General features: G+C 40.9%; 1 protein-coding gene and 2 non-coding genes across 3 annotated transcripts; 2 read left to right on the top strand and 1 right to left on the bottom strand.

Annotated features, from left to right (window-relative positions):
* The first annotated feature begins 1,948 nt into the window (after positions 1–1,948).
* On the top strand, positions 1,949–2,020 carry trnae-cuc (transfer RNA glutamic acid (anticodon CUC)). Its single transcript has one exon. It is a non-coding gene; the product is annotated as a tRNA-Glu (tRNA).
* Positions 2,021–2,314: 294 nt separating this feature from the next.
* trnae-cuc (transfer RNA glutamic acid (anticodon CUC)) lies at positions 2,315–2,386 on the bottom strand. The gene has a single exon. It is a non-coding gene; the product is annotated as a tRNA-Glu (tRNA).
* A 175-nt stretch (positions 2,387–2,561) lies between these two features.
* Positions 2,562–6,739, top strand: LOC144688514 (pancreatic progenitor cell differentiation and proliferation factor-like). Its single transcript, XM_078555176.1, has 5 exons — positions 2,562–2,754; positions 4,050–4,138; positions 5,252–5,329; positions 6,212–6,311; positions 6,464–6,739. Exons 2-5 carry the CDS (start codon positions 4,084–4,086, stop codon positions 6,537–6,539), a joined length of 309 nt encoding a protein of 102 aa, XP_078411302.1. The 5' UTR covers positions 2,562–2,754; positions 4,050–4,083; the 3' UTR covers positions 6,540–6,739.
* Positions 6,740–14,537: the final 7,798 nt, after the last annotated feature.

Raw genomic sequence — 14,537 nt, 5'->3', positions numbered from 1 at the left:
CTCCATCAGGAGCTCTGTAAATGAAGTTTACTGTTTCTAACAAGAAACCTGTCTGGTACACCAAGTATATAACACTAGGTATGACAATAGATCTAGCAGCTGAAAAACTATAAAGGAACTAATTGAATGAACAAATACAGTTAAAAAAAAATCAAATTTTTTGTCATATGCTTCAGGGAAATCATGCAATTGCGATAGTCATCGCTTAATATCTTTGGAAATACATTGGAAATGAATAGTGTTGTACTTCTTTTATGAATCAAAATTACAAAACTAGCTGATTAACTTAAACTTTTGTTTCTTCTCGTTTCTTTAACACCTATTGATAGTACTGGAACAACAGGAGCTGACCCATCATTGGGAAAAGTGGTTAGGAAAAGTTACTCCCTACAGTGGGAGGAGCTAAATTAACATCAGCAGATAATACTGACACTAAATCTCAAGACCATTTTTTGCTTATACTGCAGCGTATTTTGGCAAAGTTAGTATATCTTAAAGGAGCATGAGCTGATTAGGTTTTCAAGTAGACTGTGTGTAGTGACAGGATCACTGCACCCGGCCGAAAAATTTCAAACATTTAAGCAAAAATGACCATAAAAGCAAAACAGATTTCAGAAGTGCAAACTCATTTCTGGTATTCAGTTTTGCAAACTTTAGTTCTGGGCAAAGTGAGTAATTTCTGGCTATTTCATAAAACAAGCTGGTTGCTGCTTGGTATTAATCTGAAATTTTGGTGCTGCAACAACATCACTTCATGACATCATGAGTTTTTAAATCAGGTCTGTCAACACCAGCTCACTCAATTCCAGTAAAAATGCCAATTATTACAAAGATTGTGCAAAGTCTAAGAATTCATCTCAAAAAGTATAGTAATTAGCAAGACAAAGTATCACTAAATCAAAGTCAACCAGTAACAAATTCAAAAAGAACAACTTATATTTTTATATAAACAAAATACTACGGATGCTGGAAATCTGAAGTGAAAATAGAATATGCTGGAAATACTCTATAGGCCTGGCAGCATCTGTGGAGAGAGAAACAGGGATAATGTTTCAGATCTGTGACCTTTCATCAGAACTGCAACAAGTCAGATATGTAACATGTTTAATGAAAGTACAGAGGCAGGGAAAGTGGGGAGGGGAGAAAACGATAAAAGATTGGAGATACTAAATGACAAAAGGAATGATGGTGCAAGGCAGAAGTGGGGTAGTAATGCAATATGGAATCATAGAATGGAATCATAGAACAGTAACAGCAAAGAAGGAGGCTATTCAGCTCATCATATCTGTGCTGGCTCTCTAAAGGAACAATTCACCTAGGACCATTCCCCCGCCTTCTCCCCTAGCCCTGCACGTTCTTCCTTTGCAGATAATAATTCAATTCCCTCTTGAATGCCTTGATTGAAACTTCCTGCACCACACTTTCAGGCAGTGCATTCCAGATCCTAAACACTAACAGCATAAAAAGTTTTTCCACACGTCACCATTGCTTCTCTTGCCAGTTACCTTAAATCTGTGCCCTCTGGTTCTCAATCCTACCACCAATGGGAACAGTTTTTCCCTATCTACTTTGTCTAGACCCCTCATAATTTTGAATACCCCTATCACCTCTATCAAATCTCCTCTCAACCTTCCCTTCTCCAAGGACAATAGTCCCAGCTTCTCCAATCTATCCATGTAACTGAAGTTCCTCATCCCTGGAACCAGTCTTGTGAATCTTTGCTGCGCCCTCTCCAATGCCCTCACATCCTTCCTAAAGTGTGGTGCCCAGAACTGGACGTAATAGTCCAATTGAGGTTAAACCAGTGTTGTATGCAGGTTTAACATAAATTTCTTGCTTTTGTAATCTATGCTCCTAATGAAAAAGCCCAGGATGCCGTTTGCTTTATTAACTGTGCTCTCCACGTGTCCTGCAACCAAAGAGGACATTGTGCAGAACATTTCACAGCTCCCTGGTGGTCTAGTGGTTAGGATTCGGCGCTCTCACCGCCGCGGCCCGGGTTCGATTCCCGGTCAGGGAACATTTGTTTTTGCGTTTTTTAAACATTGGTGTGATTCGCTTCATCAGTCTGAGAGTCGGAGGATTTCATACTTAAATCTGAAGAGAGAAGGAAAAAATTAAAACGTGTTCACTTCATAGACGCGTTGTGTGTTTCCCAGAATTATCTCTCTTTGATGCCCAGAATCGATGTTAACTGTTATCTTTTCTCGCTTCTAACTAAAATGCACCGGGCACGAGCACGAGCTACAAAATAAACCGATACTTTCGAAACAAATACAAACATTATGGAACATATGAACAAATAAAAACGTCATTCCCTGACCGGGAATCGAACCCGGGCCGCGGCGGTGAGAGCGCCGAATCCTAACCACTAGACCACCAGGGAAGTTGTAAACTCGCCGTCATTCTGTTTCCTGGAGGCTGTTTGGCGCGATCCCGTCCGTGCCGCTGACGGTGGGGGGGGGGGGGGGGGAGGGGTGGCAAGGGGGTGAGGGGCCGGAGCCAACTGAGCTGGGTGTCTATTGGCCGGCTGTTATGATTGACGCCTGGCCAAGCAGGGGGGAGGCGGGGCCAACCAGGTTTATATAAGCGCGGGGGTGCAAAGGAGCGCTTCATGAGTCTTATCCGAATAGTCGATATTTTTTGTTGTCGAGAGCGATTTGTGCCCCGGTTTACGGTTTCAAATGGGTCCTGTCGCCTAGCGTTTACTTTCTTCAGTCATCGCACTTGGGTTCCTGTTTGGTGTTTTTAAAGGTACGTGGCTAGGGTGAAGGGCCCGGGCCGGAGGGGCGCTCTCTGGGCTGGAGCACACCCCACCTGCCGTCTCCTAACCGACTGTACCCGGCCCCTCTGGGCTCTGGCCGCCGCGGCCTGGGCGACCCAGAAGCTCCTGCTTTTGTCCTCCCTGTCAGGCTTCTTGCCCACCAGAAGGCCTGTAAGGGTGCGGTCCTGATCCCACTGTTGGCCCTGAAGTTGCTCACCTCCCACCTCAGCAACTTTTGTTTTTCCAGCCTACTCAGCCTTGCGATTGACAGCTGTGCTGTGCACTCAGCTGTTGCACTAGTGTTGGTCATGATGTATAGAAAAACTGAGCTGTCAGATTGTCGTTAAGTTTAGGAAAACACACATGGCGGCGATAGTTTGCAGGCAGTTTTGAACACACGGGCGTTGTTAACTTAACAGTGACTCCCCTAAAATAGGTGACACTCTAGTAATGTTATGCTCTGAATGATGTTTGGCCGTCTCTAGGGTTCGTAGGATGCTACTTGGGCCAAGAATCTGTTTATAACTTGCAGACTCTTAACAGTCCCTGCTTAAGCCTGCCAGAATTTGCAGCTGAACAGATATCTAGTAGCTTGAATAATAATAATAATCCGTCTTTCCATACTTCGATGGAACTTTGTTTTTGTAAAATTGTTTCCTGGATCAGGATTAATCCTGAATGCCATTTTCTCCAAATAAATTATTATAAAATCTCAACTAACGTTCAGTTACTGAATAACCTATCATGATTTTTAGGAATTTCCTGTGGTACTAATTGTGGATAATTTGGGTTATCGACTGGTTGTGACATTTGGCTGTTAAGCAAGTCTGCTATTTTAAGGCAACTAATCAGGTATAGATGGGGGAAAGGGTATCAATAGCTTTTGACTAAGTTATATGTAGACTGTCAGATACTGATTGAAATTTGGACTAATTTCAGTTCAATCTGTAAACTTTTCTGTATTTGCAAAATTCTTATGTTAATTGTTTTAAGTGTGCTGAATATTCTCAGACTTTTAGTCTCCTTTTTATATAAAGACTTAAACCCTGTGACTGGCTTAGATGAAAGTCAGTCAGATTTTAGACTAAAATATATTCATCCCTTGGTAGGAAAGGCTTTATTTAATAAAGGTGATCTGCAACATGGTCTAGTATGTGACCAATCGGGCTGGGCACTTTCTCTACACTAGAATGGCAACCTGTTGAACAACCAGCTGGGTTTACTGTTAGAATGCTAATCTGTCAACCTTAAAAATACTTTTTATTGTTTCCTATTGCTATTTCAGGGTTATCATCCAGATACTAGTTTGAAAGATTGCAATGGCATCCATTCCTTCAACTGGCTCCCTTGCAGCAACCCATGACTATTACAGGAGTAAGTAATTCTACTGGAAAATGAGCCTTTTTTGAGGTTGGAGTAGAAGGAGGAACTATTAAATTACAGATAGCTGATTGGCAGGTTGCAATTTGGGCTTATGTCCAACAAAAGCAGCTGTAAACATGATGAGTAACAACTTGCAATAAATTCATAGCAATGATTTTTTCTTTTCCGTGAGCTTACTAAATTTGATAACTGTTTTCTGAACTGTTTCTATAAACCGCAAGGAGAAAATAATTTTAATACTGTTAATATCCAGCAGGATTGAATCTATAGTTCAAGATTTTTTGCTTCAGCAGTTGTCTAACTAGATTATAAGCATAAACTTAACTAGGGCATATGTTTCAAACTGGGGCCCATGAGGAGAATTTTATTTTTTAATTAGCCTATTACTGTTATTGATAACTGGTATATTCCATAATTGCTTTATTGCTAAGATAGTGGCACGCCCCTTTTAAAGGAAAGTGATTTCTGAAAGTCTTGTTGTTATCCCTGCAAAAAAAAAAAAATTGGTTAATGGTTACATTCTTGAGGGCAATGTAATTTTTCAGTTGAAATTATTTTGCTGTTTTAACAGGTGGTAATGGTCTTCCAAGGTCCTGTACATAACTTTGTTCCTTTTCTGCTGGCCTGCTAAATGGGCTAACAACTTTTTTAAATAATTAAGAATTTTGTATGCACATGATTTCAATTCACTAATTATAGTTGGCATACTACACATGAAAATTAACTTTGCTAACAAGCAAGCACTGTAACTTTATCCCTAAAGTTGAAAGCTGTATTTCTAAAACATGGCTTTGAATCAGAGGCCCCTCAATCCCCAGAAGGTCCAGAGCTGGGGAAATCCTGAAGGGCCTTTGCTCTTGCATTGTTATCTGACTTTTCCATAGTTTCTGTATTAGCTTGTATTTGTAGTATTTTATACTCATGGGAATTGTTCCTTTTTTGAGTAGGGTGATGCCTTTCAGCATTCAGGAAAGGGTACATGTTTGTCAAGGCAAACTTAAACTATGTTCTAAACATGCTAGATAGGCTGGGAATTGAATTCCAGAAGCTTACATTAGTTCTACAAACTATTATGATAATTAAAATACAAATCTCTTTTGCCAGGGCGCCTTGGTTCTGCTTCCAGTAATAGTTCATGTGGCAGCGCTGAACACATTGGAGAAGTGATTCCACACCATCCAGGTAAGAGGATTTCTACTAAATACTTGCATAATGCAGTGTGTGTGCCCTTGTCCTTGCAACAAATCTCCTCTTGGATTCCACTCAAACCATTTGCAGATAATTTAAATTATGCTACCAATAGCCCAAACTGCTTTTATCTAACTAGTTGGTCTTGTGGTGTTGATCAGATTTCATAAAATTTAGCCTTTATGTGCTTCAGGTGATTATTGAATCACAATGTAATCTGGTCACTTTTTTAGTCACATTTTATCTACTGTTATATTGAATTAGTATTTGTAGTGAATGAAAAGTTGGGATACATTGGCTGGAGCATAGGAGTTTTTAGCAAATTAGGCTGTGCTTCTGGGAGTTACAGAACTGAGGGTATGGTCCCACCACAGACAGCAAGCTACATTATAGAAATGGGCATTTATAATAATGTGACCAGTTTGCAGTCAAGTGCAGGGAGAGCTGTAGTTATATTGGGTTGTTTACATAGGCTTGCATGTCCTGTTCATCACCAAGACACAGCATCCATGGTTAAATTATCCAGTGTCAATTGTGGGGGGGCTTCAGTATTATTGTAACTTGTGCTGCATTAATTATCTCTCAACCTGCGCATCTAGAAGTTTAGTCCTGAAATGGTCAGTGCTCATTTACCTTGAACCTAATTGAGTCCATGCCATGGAAGCAAGTTATTGTCAAGTCTTAAAACTTGTGTAGCATGCACTGTTGCTATCAAGAAATAAAGTTTGAAATTAGTGTTTAATTTAGTTGTCACTAAACCATACTTTCCTTTATACATGGCAGAGCTTTCAACAAAGCCTGTGCTTTTGGACATGTTTTGTTTGGCCTATATCAGAACACAGCAGATATTATTAGTTGGTAATTTCATGTTTACAGGATTACCAAAGTCTACAGCGGGCCAATGGTGGATCAGTTTTTTCTTTGGGAAAACTCAGAACCACCCAGTAATGACAACCCTGTCGGAGTCCTCTGAGAGGTAAGATATATCTGTACAATATAATCAATAATAAAGGAAGGTGGTAAAGTACAAACTAATTGTGTAATGAAGAATGATATCCTATCATTTTCTTTCAAAGATATGTCAAGTGTGTATAATAAATGCTGCAATAATTTTCTTTGTCTTTCCAGTGGCAAGATAAACTGTATCCTGCCTCAAATGGTGAGGAAACGACATGCCAGTGAGCCCAGCAAACCAACATCTTAATAATTTGGCTTCAACTTCTGAAGAAGACGCTAGGAATTTCAGGCGTTCCAAAATATTAATGTTTAAAAATAATGGCTGCTTTAAGTTTCTAATACTTTTTTAATAAAAACTATTCCTTGTTTTTTCCATGTAATCAGTGGGAATTGTTAAGTGTTTTGCATACTTGAGCATCTAATAATAAATGAAATACTTTAGCAGCCCATCTGTCTGGGTTTACATTCACTTTTTTCTTTTGCTGGCTGACCTTGCCAGCCAAACAAAATCAGTAAGTTCTAGATGAATATCACATTTATAGACATGCAGTTAAAGCTTGGCAAGATGATAGTAAGCTTCTCAATAATTTGGCAAGTTCTAAAATCATAACTGCTAATCAATGACAGGTTACTTTTAAAGTGAAATTAAAATTTGGTAAGATGTAAAGATATGCAAGTGATCTGGAAGTCAAACAGTCTAACACTGCCAATGCAGTGAAGGGGTAGAGCAAGCATACATATGAAAGATGACTCCATGTCTTCAGACAATGGCCTGGAAATTCCAAGTGCCTATTAATTATAACACCCTGATCATCCAGTGCAAATGATGAGGTCCAAAGAGCCCTATTTGACCTCTGACCTAAAGTGCTGCAGGAGAACCTTGAACATGAGTGGTACAAGATTGGGCTGCTGCTAGTGCTGCAGTATCCCATAGATAGATGATAGCCTAATGCACCTTGATCAAAATAATGTGTCAATTATGACTTTGATTAAGGCTGTTTTGGTGCTGTGTTCTCAGAAAGGATATGGGGCTAGATCATGGGAAGTCAAGGAGGTTTAGCTTGGGCAAGGAACAATGAGGCAGTTGACCAGATCGTATCATGACCAAAAAATCTGCAATAGGAAAGTGAGTCTTCCAATCGTTAGGTTATAGCTTTACTTTACCTAGGATTGTGCACTATCATATGGTGGAAATGGCTTATAATGGGGTACCTAGTTTGGTGCTTGAGTGGAGAAATGAGCTGCCTCTTACATAGAGATAAAAACAAAAAACTACTGCGGATGCTGGAAATCCAAAACAAAAACAGAATTACCTGGAAAAACTCAGCAGGTCTGGCAGCATCGGTGGAGAAGAAAAGAGTTGACGTTTTGAGTCCAATGACCCTTCAACAGAACTGAGTGTAGTTAGGAGAGGGGTGAAATATAAGCTGGTTTAAGGTGGGGGGGTGGGGGGAGAGAAGTTGAGGGTGGGCCCTTTTGCTGCGCACAGCCCATTTGTTACACCTCAATTTCTTTAAGATTCTTTTACGTGTGCACTTTAAAAGGACCACTGCTTATACACAGCCTGTTTGTCTCTGCTGCACCACTTTCCTGATTGTTGCACACTTGTGCAGCTTAAGAGGTATATTGAATACCAGATACATAAATATTTAGCTGCTGTCTCCCAGAATAGCTGATACAATTTTAAGTGCTTTTATGGTGGGTTTTTCAGTTCATTTTGAACCGCAAGACCAGCATTGCTCCTGATTTTTCCATCTCACTGAGCGCAATGCCTGCTGTTTGTCAAAAGGTCAATGTGAGACAGCACCAACAAGGCTTGAGAATTCTTGATTACCCTCAGCAATGTTTAGCTGCAAGTCCGTAATCTGTGTGTTGGCTGCAGGATCATGAGGCAGTAGTGTAGACTAGGGCCACCGTGGTGTCAAGTGTTCTGGTTGAGTTTCTCCATGAGGTTCCTGTGAGTTTCTGGACCAGGTTCACTCTGACTTTTTCTTTGTTTATAATTAGACTGGGGTGTAAAATGTTGAATAAATGTGAGTCAGTCATTTTACATTGTTTACTACTATACATGATTAAAAAACATTTTGCATGTCAGTTTAGCTCAGTAAATGAATCTGTTTCCTGTAAGAAAGACAGAAACTCAGGCCCTAACTAGGGTAAAGATAATCACCAGCCTCTTCTCCAGTTGTCTTAAACCCCTCTCACTTCATCAATCAATGCAAGGAGCTAATGGACTTTTTTGTCACCAGGCTTGATCACCCAATCAGCTGCCCCTGCCACATCCCCCCCTTTTACTAGCCCACTGCGCCAAGCTTCAAGCTCCACCTGCCCTAGCTCTGAACTCACATCTTTCTCTAGTTTCTCTTCTGTCTCCCCTCATGTCTCCAAACTCATCATGTCCATTTAAACCACCTCCTGCTCCCTTGGCCCTGTTCCTACTAAACTGCCGACTGCCTAATTTCTCCTACTGGTCACCATATTACTCGATATTGTTGACCATTGTCTCTCTTTGCATTGTAATCCTTAAATCTGCTGTCTTCATCCCTTGCTCAAAAGCATCTGTTGACCCCACTGTGCTTCCAAACTGCTGATCTATCTCCAGCCTCCCTTACCTCAAACCCTTGAATGTGTTGTCTCCCAAACCTGTGCCCATCTTTCCTGGAAATCCATGTTTGATTCTCTCCAATCAGTCTTCCACCCCTGCACAGTACTGAAATGGCTCTTATCAAAGTCACAAATTATGTTCTATGTGATTGAGACAAAGGTGAACTTTTCCTCTTTGTCCTTCTTGACCTGTGTGCATCCTTTGATGTGGTTGACCACACCATCCTCCTCCAATGTTCCTTTATCATCATTCAGCGGGGTGGAGCTGCTTTTGCCTGGTGCCATTTTTATCTATCTAATCATATCCAAAGTTCTTTTTTATTCGTTCACGGGATGTGGGTGTTGCCGGCTAGGCCAGCATTTATTGCCTATCCCTAGTTGCTCTTGAGAAGGTGGTGGTGAGCTGCCGTCTTGAACCACTGTAGTCCATGTATGTTCTGTAGGTACACCAACAGTGCTGTTAGGGAGAGAGTTCCAGGATTTGCAATGGTTTCTTGGCAACTGTTTGAGACTAAACCAGATTGCTTGCAACGTTGATGCCATATTTGACCCTAAGTTGAGCTTCCGACCATGTATTCGCACAATCACTAAGATCATCTATTTCCACCTCTGTAACATTGCCCGACTTTGCCTCTGTTTCAGCTCATCTGCTACCGAAATCTCATTCATAACTTTGTTACCTCTAGACTTGACTATTCCAACATACTCTTGGCTGATCTCCCACATTCTGCTCCCTGTAAACTTGAAGTCGTCGAAAACTCTGCTGCCCACGTCTTAATTTGCATCAAGTCCAGTTCCCCTATCACCCCTGTGCTCACTGAGCTACACTGACTCCCGGTCAAGCATCATCTTGATTTTGAAAATTCTCATCCTCATTTTCAAATCCTTCCATAGACTTGCTCCTCCCTATTTCTAATCTCCTTTAGCCTCACCATAAGACCGTAAGACATAGGAGCAGAAATTAGGCCATTCGGCCCATCGAGTCTGCCCTGCCATTCAATCATGGCTGATAAGTTTCTCAACCACATTCTTCCGCCTTCTCCCCGTAACCTTTGATCCCCTTACCAATCAAGAACCTATCTATTTTGGTCTTAAATACACTCAATGACCTGGCCTCCACAGCCTTCTGTGGCAATGAATTCCATAGATTCACCACTCTCTGGCTAAAGAAATTTCTCCTCATCTCTGTTCTAAAAGGTCTTCCCTTTACTCTGAGGCTGTGCCCTCGGGTCCTAGTCTCTCCTACTAATGAAAACATCTTCCCCATGTCCACTCTATCCAGATCTTTCAGTATTCTGTAAGTTTCAATCAGATCCCCCCCTCATCCTTCTAAACTCCATCGAGTATAGACCCAGAGTCCTCAAACGTTCCTCATATGTTAAGCCTTTCATTCCTGGGATCATTTTCATGAACCTCCTCTGGACCCTCTCCAGGGCCAGCACATCCTTCCTGAGATATGGGGCCCAAAATTGCTCACAATATTCTAAATGTGGTCTGACCTGAGCCTTATAAAGCCTCAGCAGCACATCCCTGCTTTTATATTCTAGTCCTCTCGAAATAAATGCCAACATTGCATTTGCCTTCCTAACTGCCGACTCAACCTGCAAGTTAACCTTAAGAGAATCCTGGACTAGGACTCCCAAGTCCCTTTGCACTCCAGATTTATGAATTCTCTCCCCATTTAGAAAATAGTCTATGCCTCTATTCTTCCTACCAAAGTGCATGACCTCACACTTCCCCACATTGTATTCCATCTGCCACTTCTTTTCCCATTCTCCTAACCTGTCCAAATCCTTCTGCAGCCTCCCCACCTCCTCAATACTACCTGTCCCTCCACCTATCTTTGTGTCATCTGCAAACTTAGCCATGATGCCCTCAGTTCCTTCATCTAGATCATTAATGTATAAAGTGAAAAGTTGTGGTCCCAACACTGACCCCTGCGGAACTCCACTAGTCAGCGGCCGCCATCCTGAGAAGGACCCCCTTATCCCCACTCTCTGCCTCCTGCCAGACAGCCAATCTTCTATCCATGCTAGTACCTTGCCTCTAACACCATGGGCTCTTATCATACTGAGCAGCCTCCTGTGCGGCACCTTGTCAAAGGCCTTCTTGAATTCCAAGTAGACAACATCCATTGGGTCTCCTCTGTCTAACCTACTCGTTACCTCCTCAAAGAATTCTAACAGATTTGTCAGGCATGACCTCCCCTTGATGAAACCATGCTGACTTTGCCCGATTTTATCATGCACTTCCAAGTATTCTGAAATCTCATCCTTAATAATGGACTCTAAAATCTTACCAACGACCGAGGTCAGGCTAATCGGCCTGTAATTTCCCGTCTTTTGCCTCACTCCCTTCTTAAACAGGAGGGTTACATTAGCCATTTTCCAGTCCTTTGGGACCCTCCCTGACTCCAGTGATTCCTGAAAGATCACCACTAACGCCTCCACTATCTCTTCAGCTATCTCCTTCAGAGGTCCAGGCAATTTATCCACCTTCAGACCTTTCACAACCTTCTGATATCTGCATTCATCTAATTCTGGCCTCTTTAGCATTCCCAATTTTAATCGCCCCACCATTGGTGGCCATTCTTTCAGTTGCCTAGGTCCTGAGCTCTGAAATTCCCTCTCTGTCTCTTTGCCTCTGCACCTTGCTTTTCTCTTTCATGACACTCCTTAAAACCTACCTCTTTGACCAAGCTTTTGATCATCTGACCTAATATCCCCTTAAGTGGCTTGTTACTTTTTTGTAATACGGTTTTATTATGCTATCGGCACTATGTAAATTTAAGTTGTTTCAAAATGCATCTTAAGTTTGTGTGTCAATGTAAAACTGGAGCGGATTGACTTTTGACATGCCCTGTCTGGTGTTAACAGAATGATAATGTCCTCAGGATCTGTAGCCTTGTGTCTTGTTAACAATGTGGCTGCCCCATGTTTAAAAGGGACCTACTTTTTGAATATGAAAATCAAGGATCCACGATGTAATCAAGAACCCAATTGTCATTTTCAGTTGGAATAAGCACTGTGCAGGCTCAGATCAAATCCAGAGGCAATGAAATTGAAGATGCCCAAAGGTAAGTTTAAAATTAGTTTTGTGAGACTCGAAACACTACAAAAATAAGCAAGGTCACTGCTGTCCTGGGACACCTGTTCCTGCAATCCTGAGTTCCAGGGTAGCAGCCAGAGCAGTCTCAATCAAGTGAGCATCAGGGCACCTGTTGGGCACCCTACAGCTCATATAGTCCAATGCAAAGTCTCCTTATTTTGAATGTGGATGACTTGCTGGCAACAAAGTCTAAATCAACTCTTGGGAGTGCTGCATTGTTTGAAATTGTTTGGTTGTGACATTAAACTGAAACCCCATCTGCCTGTTCAGTCAGTTGTTAAAGATTCCATGGCAGTATTTGAAGGAGAGCATGGAGTCTCCAGCCAAACATTCCGACTTCAAACAACACAATCACAAACAAATTAACTGCTTGCTGCAGTTGGTGGGATCTTTCTGTACACAAAATTACTTTTGTATTTACCCACATAACCAAAATGTACAGTGTGTTTCATTCCTTACGAAGCTTTTTCAGAAGTTTTATAGACATGATAAGCTGTTATATAAACAACCTTTTGTCAACTTAAATGAATCTATTCCATGATTTGTGGATTAAGGAAATCACACAATACTAACATGTTTCTGTTTAAATTTTGTCAAAGATCCATATTCTAAACTCCATGTCTATTTGTACACAGTATTGCTTATCAGCTGAAATACCACATGACTTGTTTTAATATAATGGAATTATTTACTCTGGTCTGAGTATCTTAATCAAATATGTTTTCTGCATTGTGCAAAATCTTCTGTTAATATGTTCACAGGAGAACTGTTGATTCTGTTTGGAAATTAAGACTAAGGTTACCTCAGTGCAACATCTTGGTTTACTACAGGAATACTGGATACTGAATCCTCAATTGTATTTTGATAAAATTCCAAATGGCTCATTTGTCCCACAGCTCTGAGTCTGCAGCATTTGTAATGCTCAGATCCTTTGTACTTCAATTATTTGGTAAAATGGGTGCCTAGCATAAGTGGCTCAATGGTGGAGGACTTGCTAAATGATTTGTTCTAAGAAGTTTACATTATGTTATTGTGACAGTTATATTTATTATTTTGAGTGATCATTTTATTTTTGTGAGCCCAGTGTCTTAACTTTTTTTAGGCGTTGAATGTTAAGTTTTTTCTGGCTAGCTTGCTGTTTTGGCTTTAGAACAGTGCCATTCTAAAGTCACTCTGTTTCTATGCAGTTCCCATTTCAGTTGGGGAAAGAGCTGGAGGAATAAGGGCATTACTGTAGGCTTTGAATATATCCAAAGCTGCCACCAAAATAGCTCCATGTTGGCCTTTTGTGGTAAGCCTTGTCTTGTTGATCATTATTTTCCTCGTTGAAGCATTTCCCCAGTACTGTCTCAATTGTGGAAATACAAGTTATCCTGTCATTATATCAGATGCTAATCTATCAGGTCCTATTATTTCCTAGATAAAAACAAAAAACTGCGGATGCTGGAAATCCAAAACAAAAACAGAATTACCTGGAAAAACTCAGCAGGTCTGGCAGCATCGGCGGAGAAGAAAAAAGTTGACGTTTCGAGTCCTCATGACCCTTCAACAGAACTGAGTAATATTAGGAGAGGGGTGAAATATAAACTGGTTTAAGGTGGGGGGGGGGGGAGGGGAGAAGTTGGGGAGGGGTGTGATTGTAGGGACAAGCTAGCAGTGATAGGAGCAGATAATCAAAAGATGTCACAGACAAAAGAACAAAGAGGTGTTGAAGGTGGTGATATTATCTAAACGAATGTGCTAATTAAGAATGGATGGCAGGACACACAATATATCTCTGAATGCAAAAATTATGCCTGAGATACTGTTGGTGCATTTTTATGCAACATTTTGCAACTTTTTTCATATTGAAGCAATAATAATGTGGTACAATGGTTGTATAGTGTTGGTGTTCAATAAATAATATTATGTATTAAGCTTTTAGTGTTCATGCTTTTTTCCACACAGCATGTTAATGTGTGTACCTCACTAAGCAGAGACTAAGTCCTCCCACAAAATGGACTGGAATGAATAATTGGATGATAGATTATTCCCATACACTGATTAATTGTGAGCTAGGAAAAATTGAGCAGAGGCTTGGAAATAGTTTGTCTCATAAATCCACTTGGCCCAGAAACAATGTGAGAAGGAGTTGGAAATAAAAATAGATGATAGCTCATGGTGTCATCATTTAACTATATCTGTATAGTTTGTAAAGATGGATACCAGCAGAACACTGTAGAATGTGATCTGTAGTTGATTGTTGCAAGTTAACTTACTTAGTTGGTAGCATTCTTACTTTTTGAGTCAGGCGATTGTGGCTTCAAACCCTAGTCCAGACCTTGACCATGTAACCTAGACAGAGACTTTAATATGGTGCTGAAGAGTGGTGGATTGTCACAAGTCATCTTTTAGGTGGGATTTTAAAAATATATTTCACAGGATGCAGGTGTCGCTGGCTAGTTCAGCATTTGTTGCCCATCCCTAATTGCCCTTGAGAAGGTGATGGTGAGTCACCTTCTTGAATTGCTGCAGTCCATGTAGGTATACCCAC

Source organism: Cetorhinus maximus, chromosome 13 (genome assembly GCF_964194155.1).
Source record: "Cetorhinus maximus chromosome 13, sCetMax3.hap1.1, whole genome shotgun sequence".
NCBI classification, from domain to species: Eukaryota; Metazoa; Chordata; class Chondrichthyes; order Lamniformes; family Cetorhinidae; genus Cetorhinus; species Cetorhinus maximus.
The sequence above is the reverse complement of the archived record's forward strand: the minus strand, read 5'-3'. Positions and strand labels throughout refer to the sequence as shown.

Bases quoted from the DNA above. Each gene is read 5' to 3' on its own strand.
- LOC144688514 (XM_078555176.1), top strand. From the start codon at position 4,084: ATGGCATCCATTCCTTCAACTGGCTCCCTTGCAGCAACCCATGACTAT. The intron at 5,330-6,211 runs GTAAGAGGATTT...TCATGTTTACAG, and splicing joins AGTGATTCCACACCATCCAG to GATTACCAAAGTCTACAGCG. The intron at 6,312-6,463 runs GTAAGATATATC...TTGTCTTTCCAG, and splicing joins CTGTCGGAGTCCTCTGAGAG to TGGCAAGATAAACTGTATCC.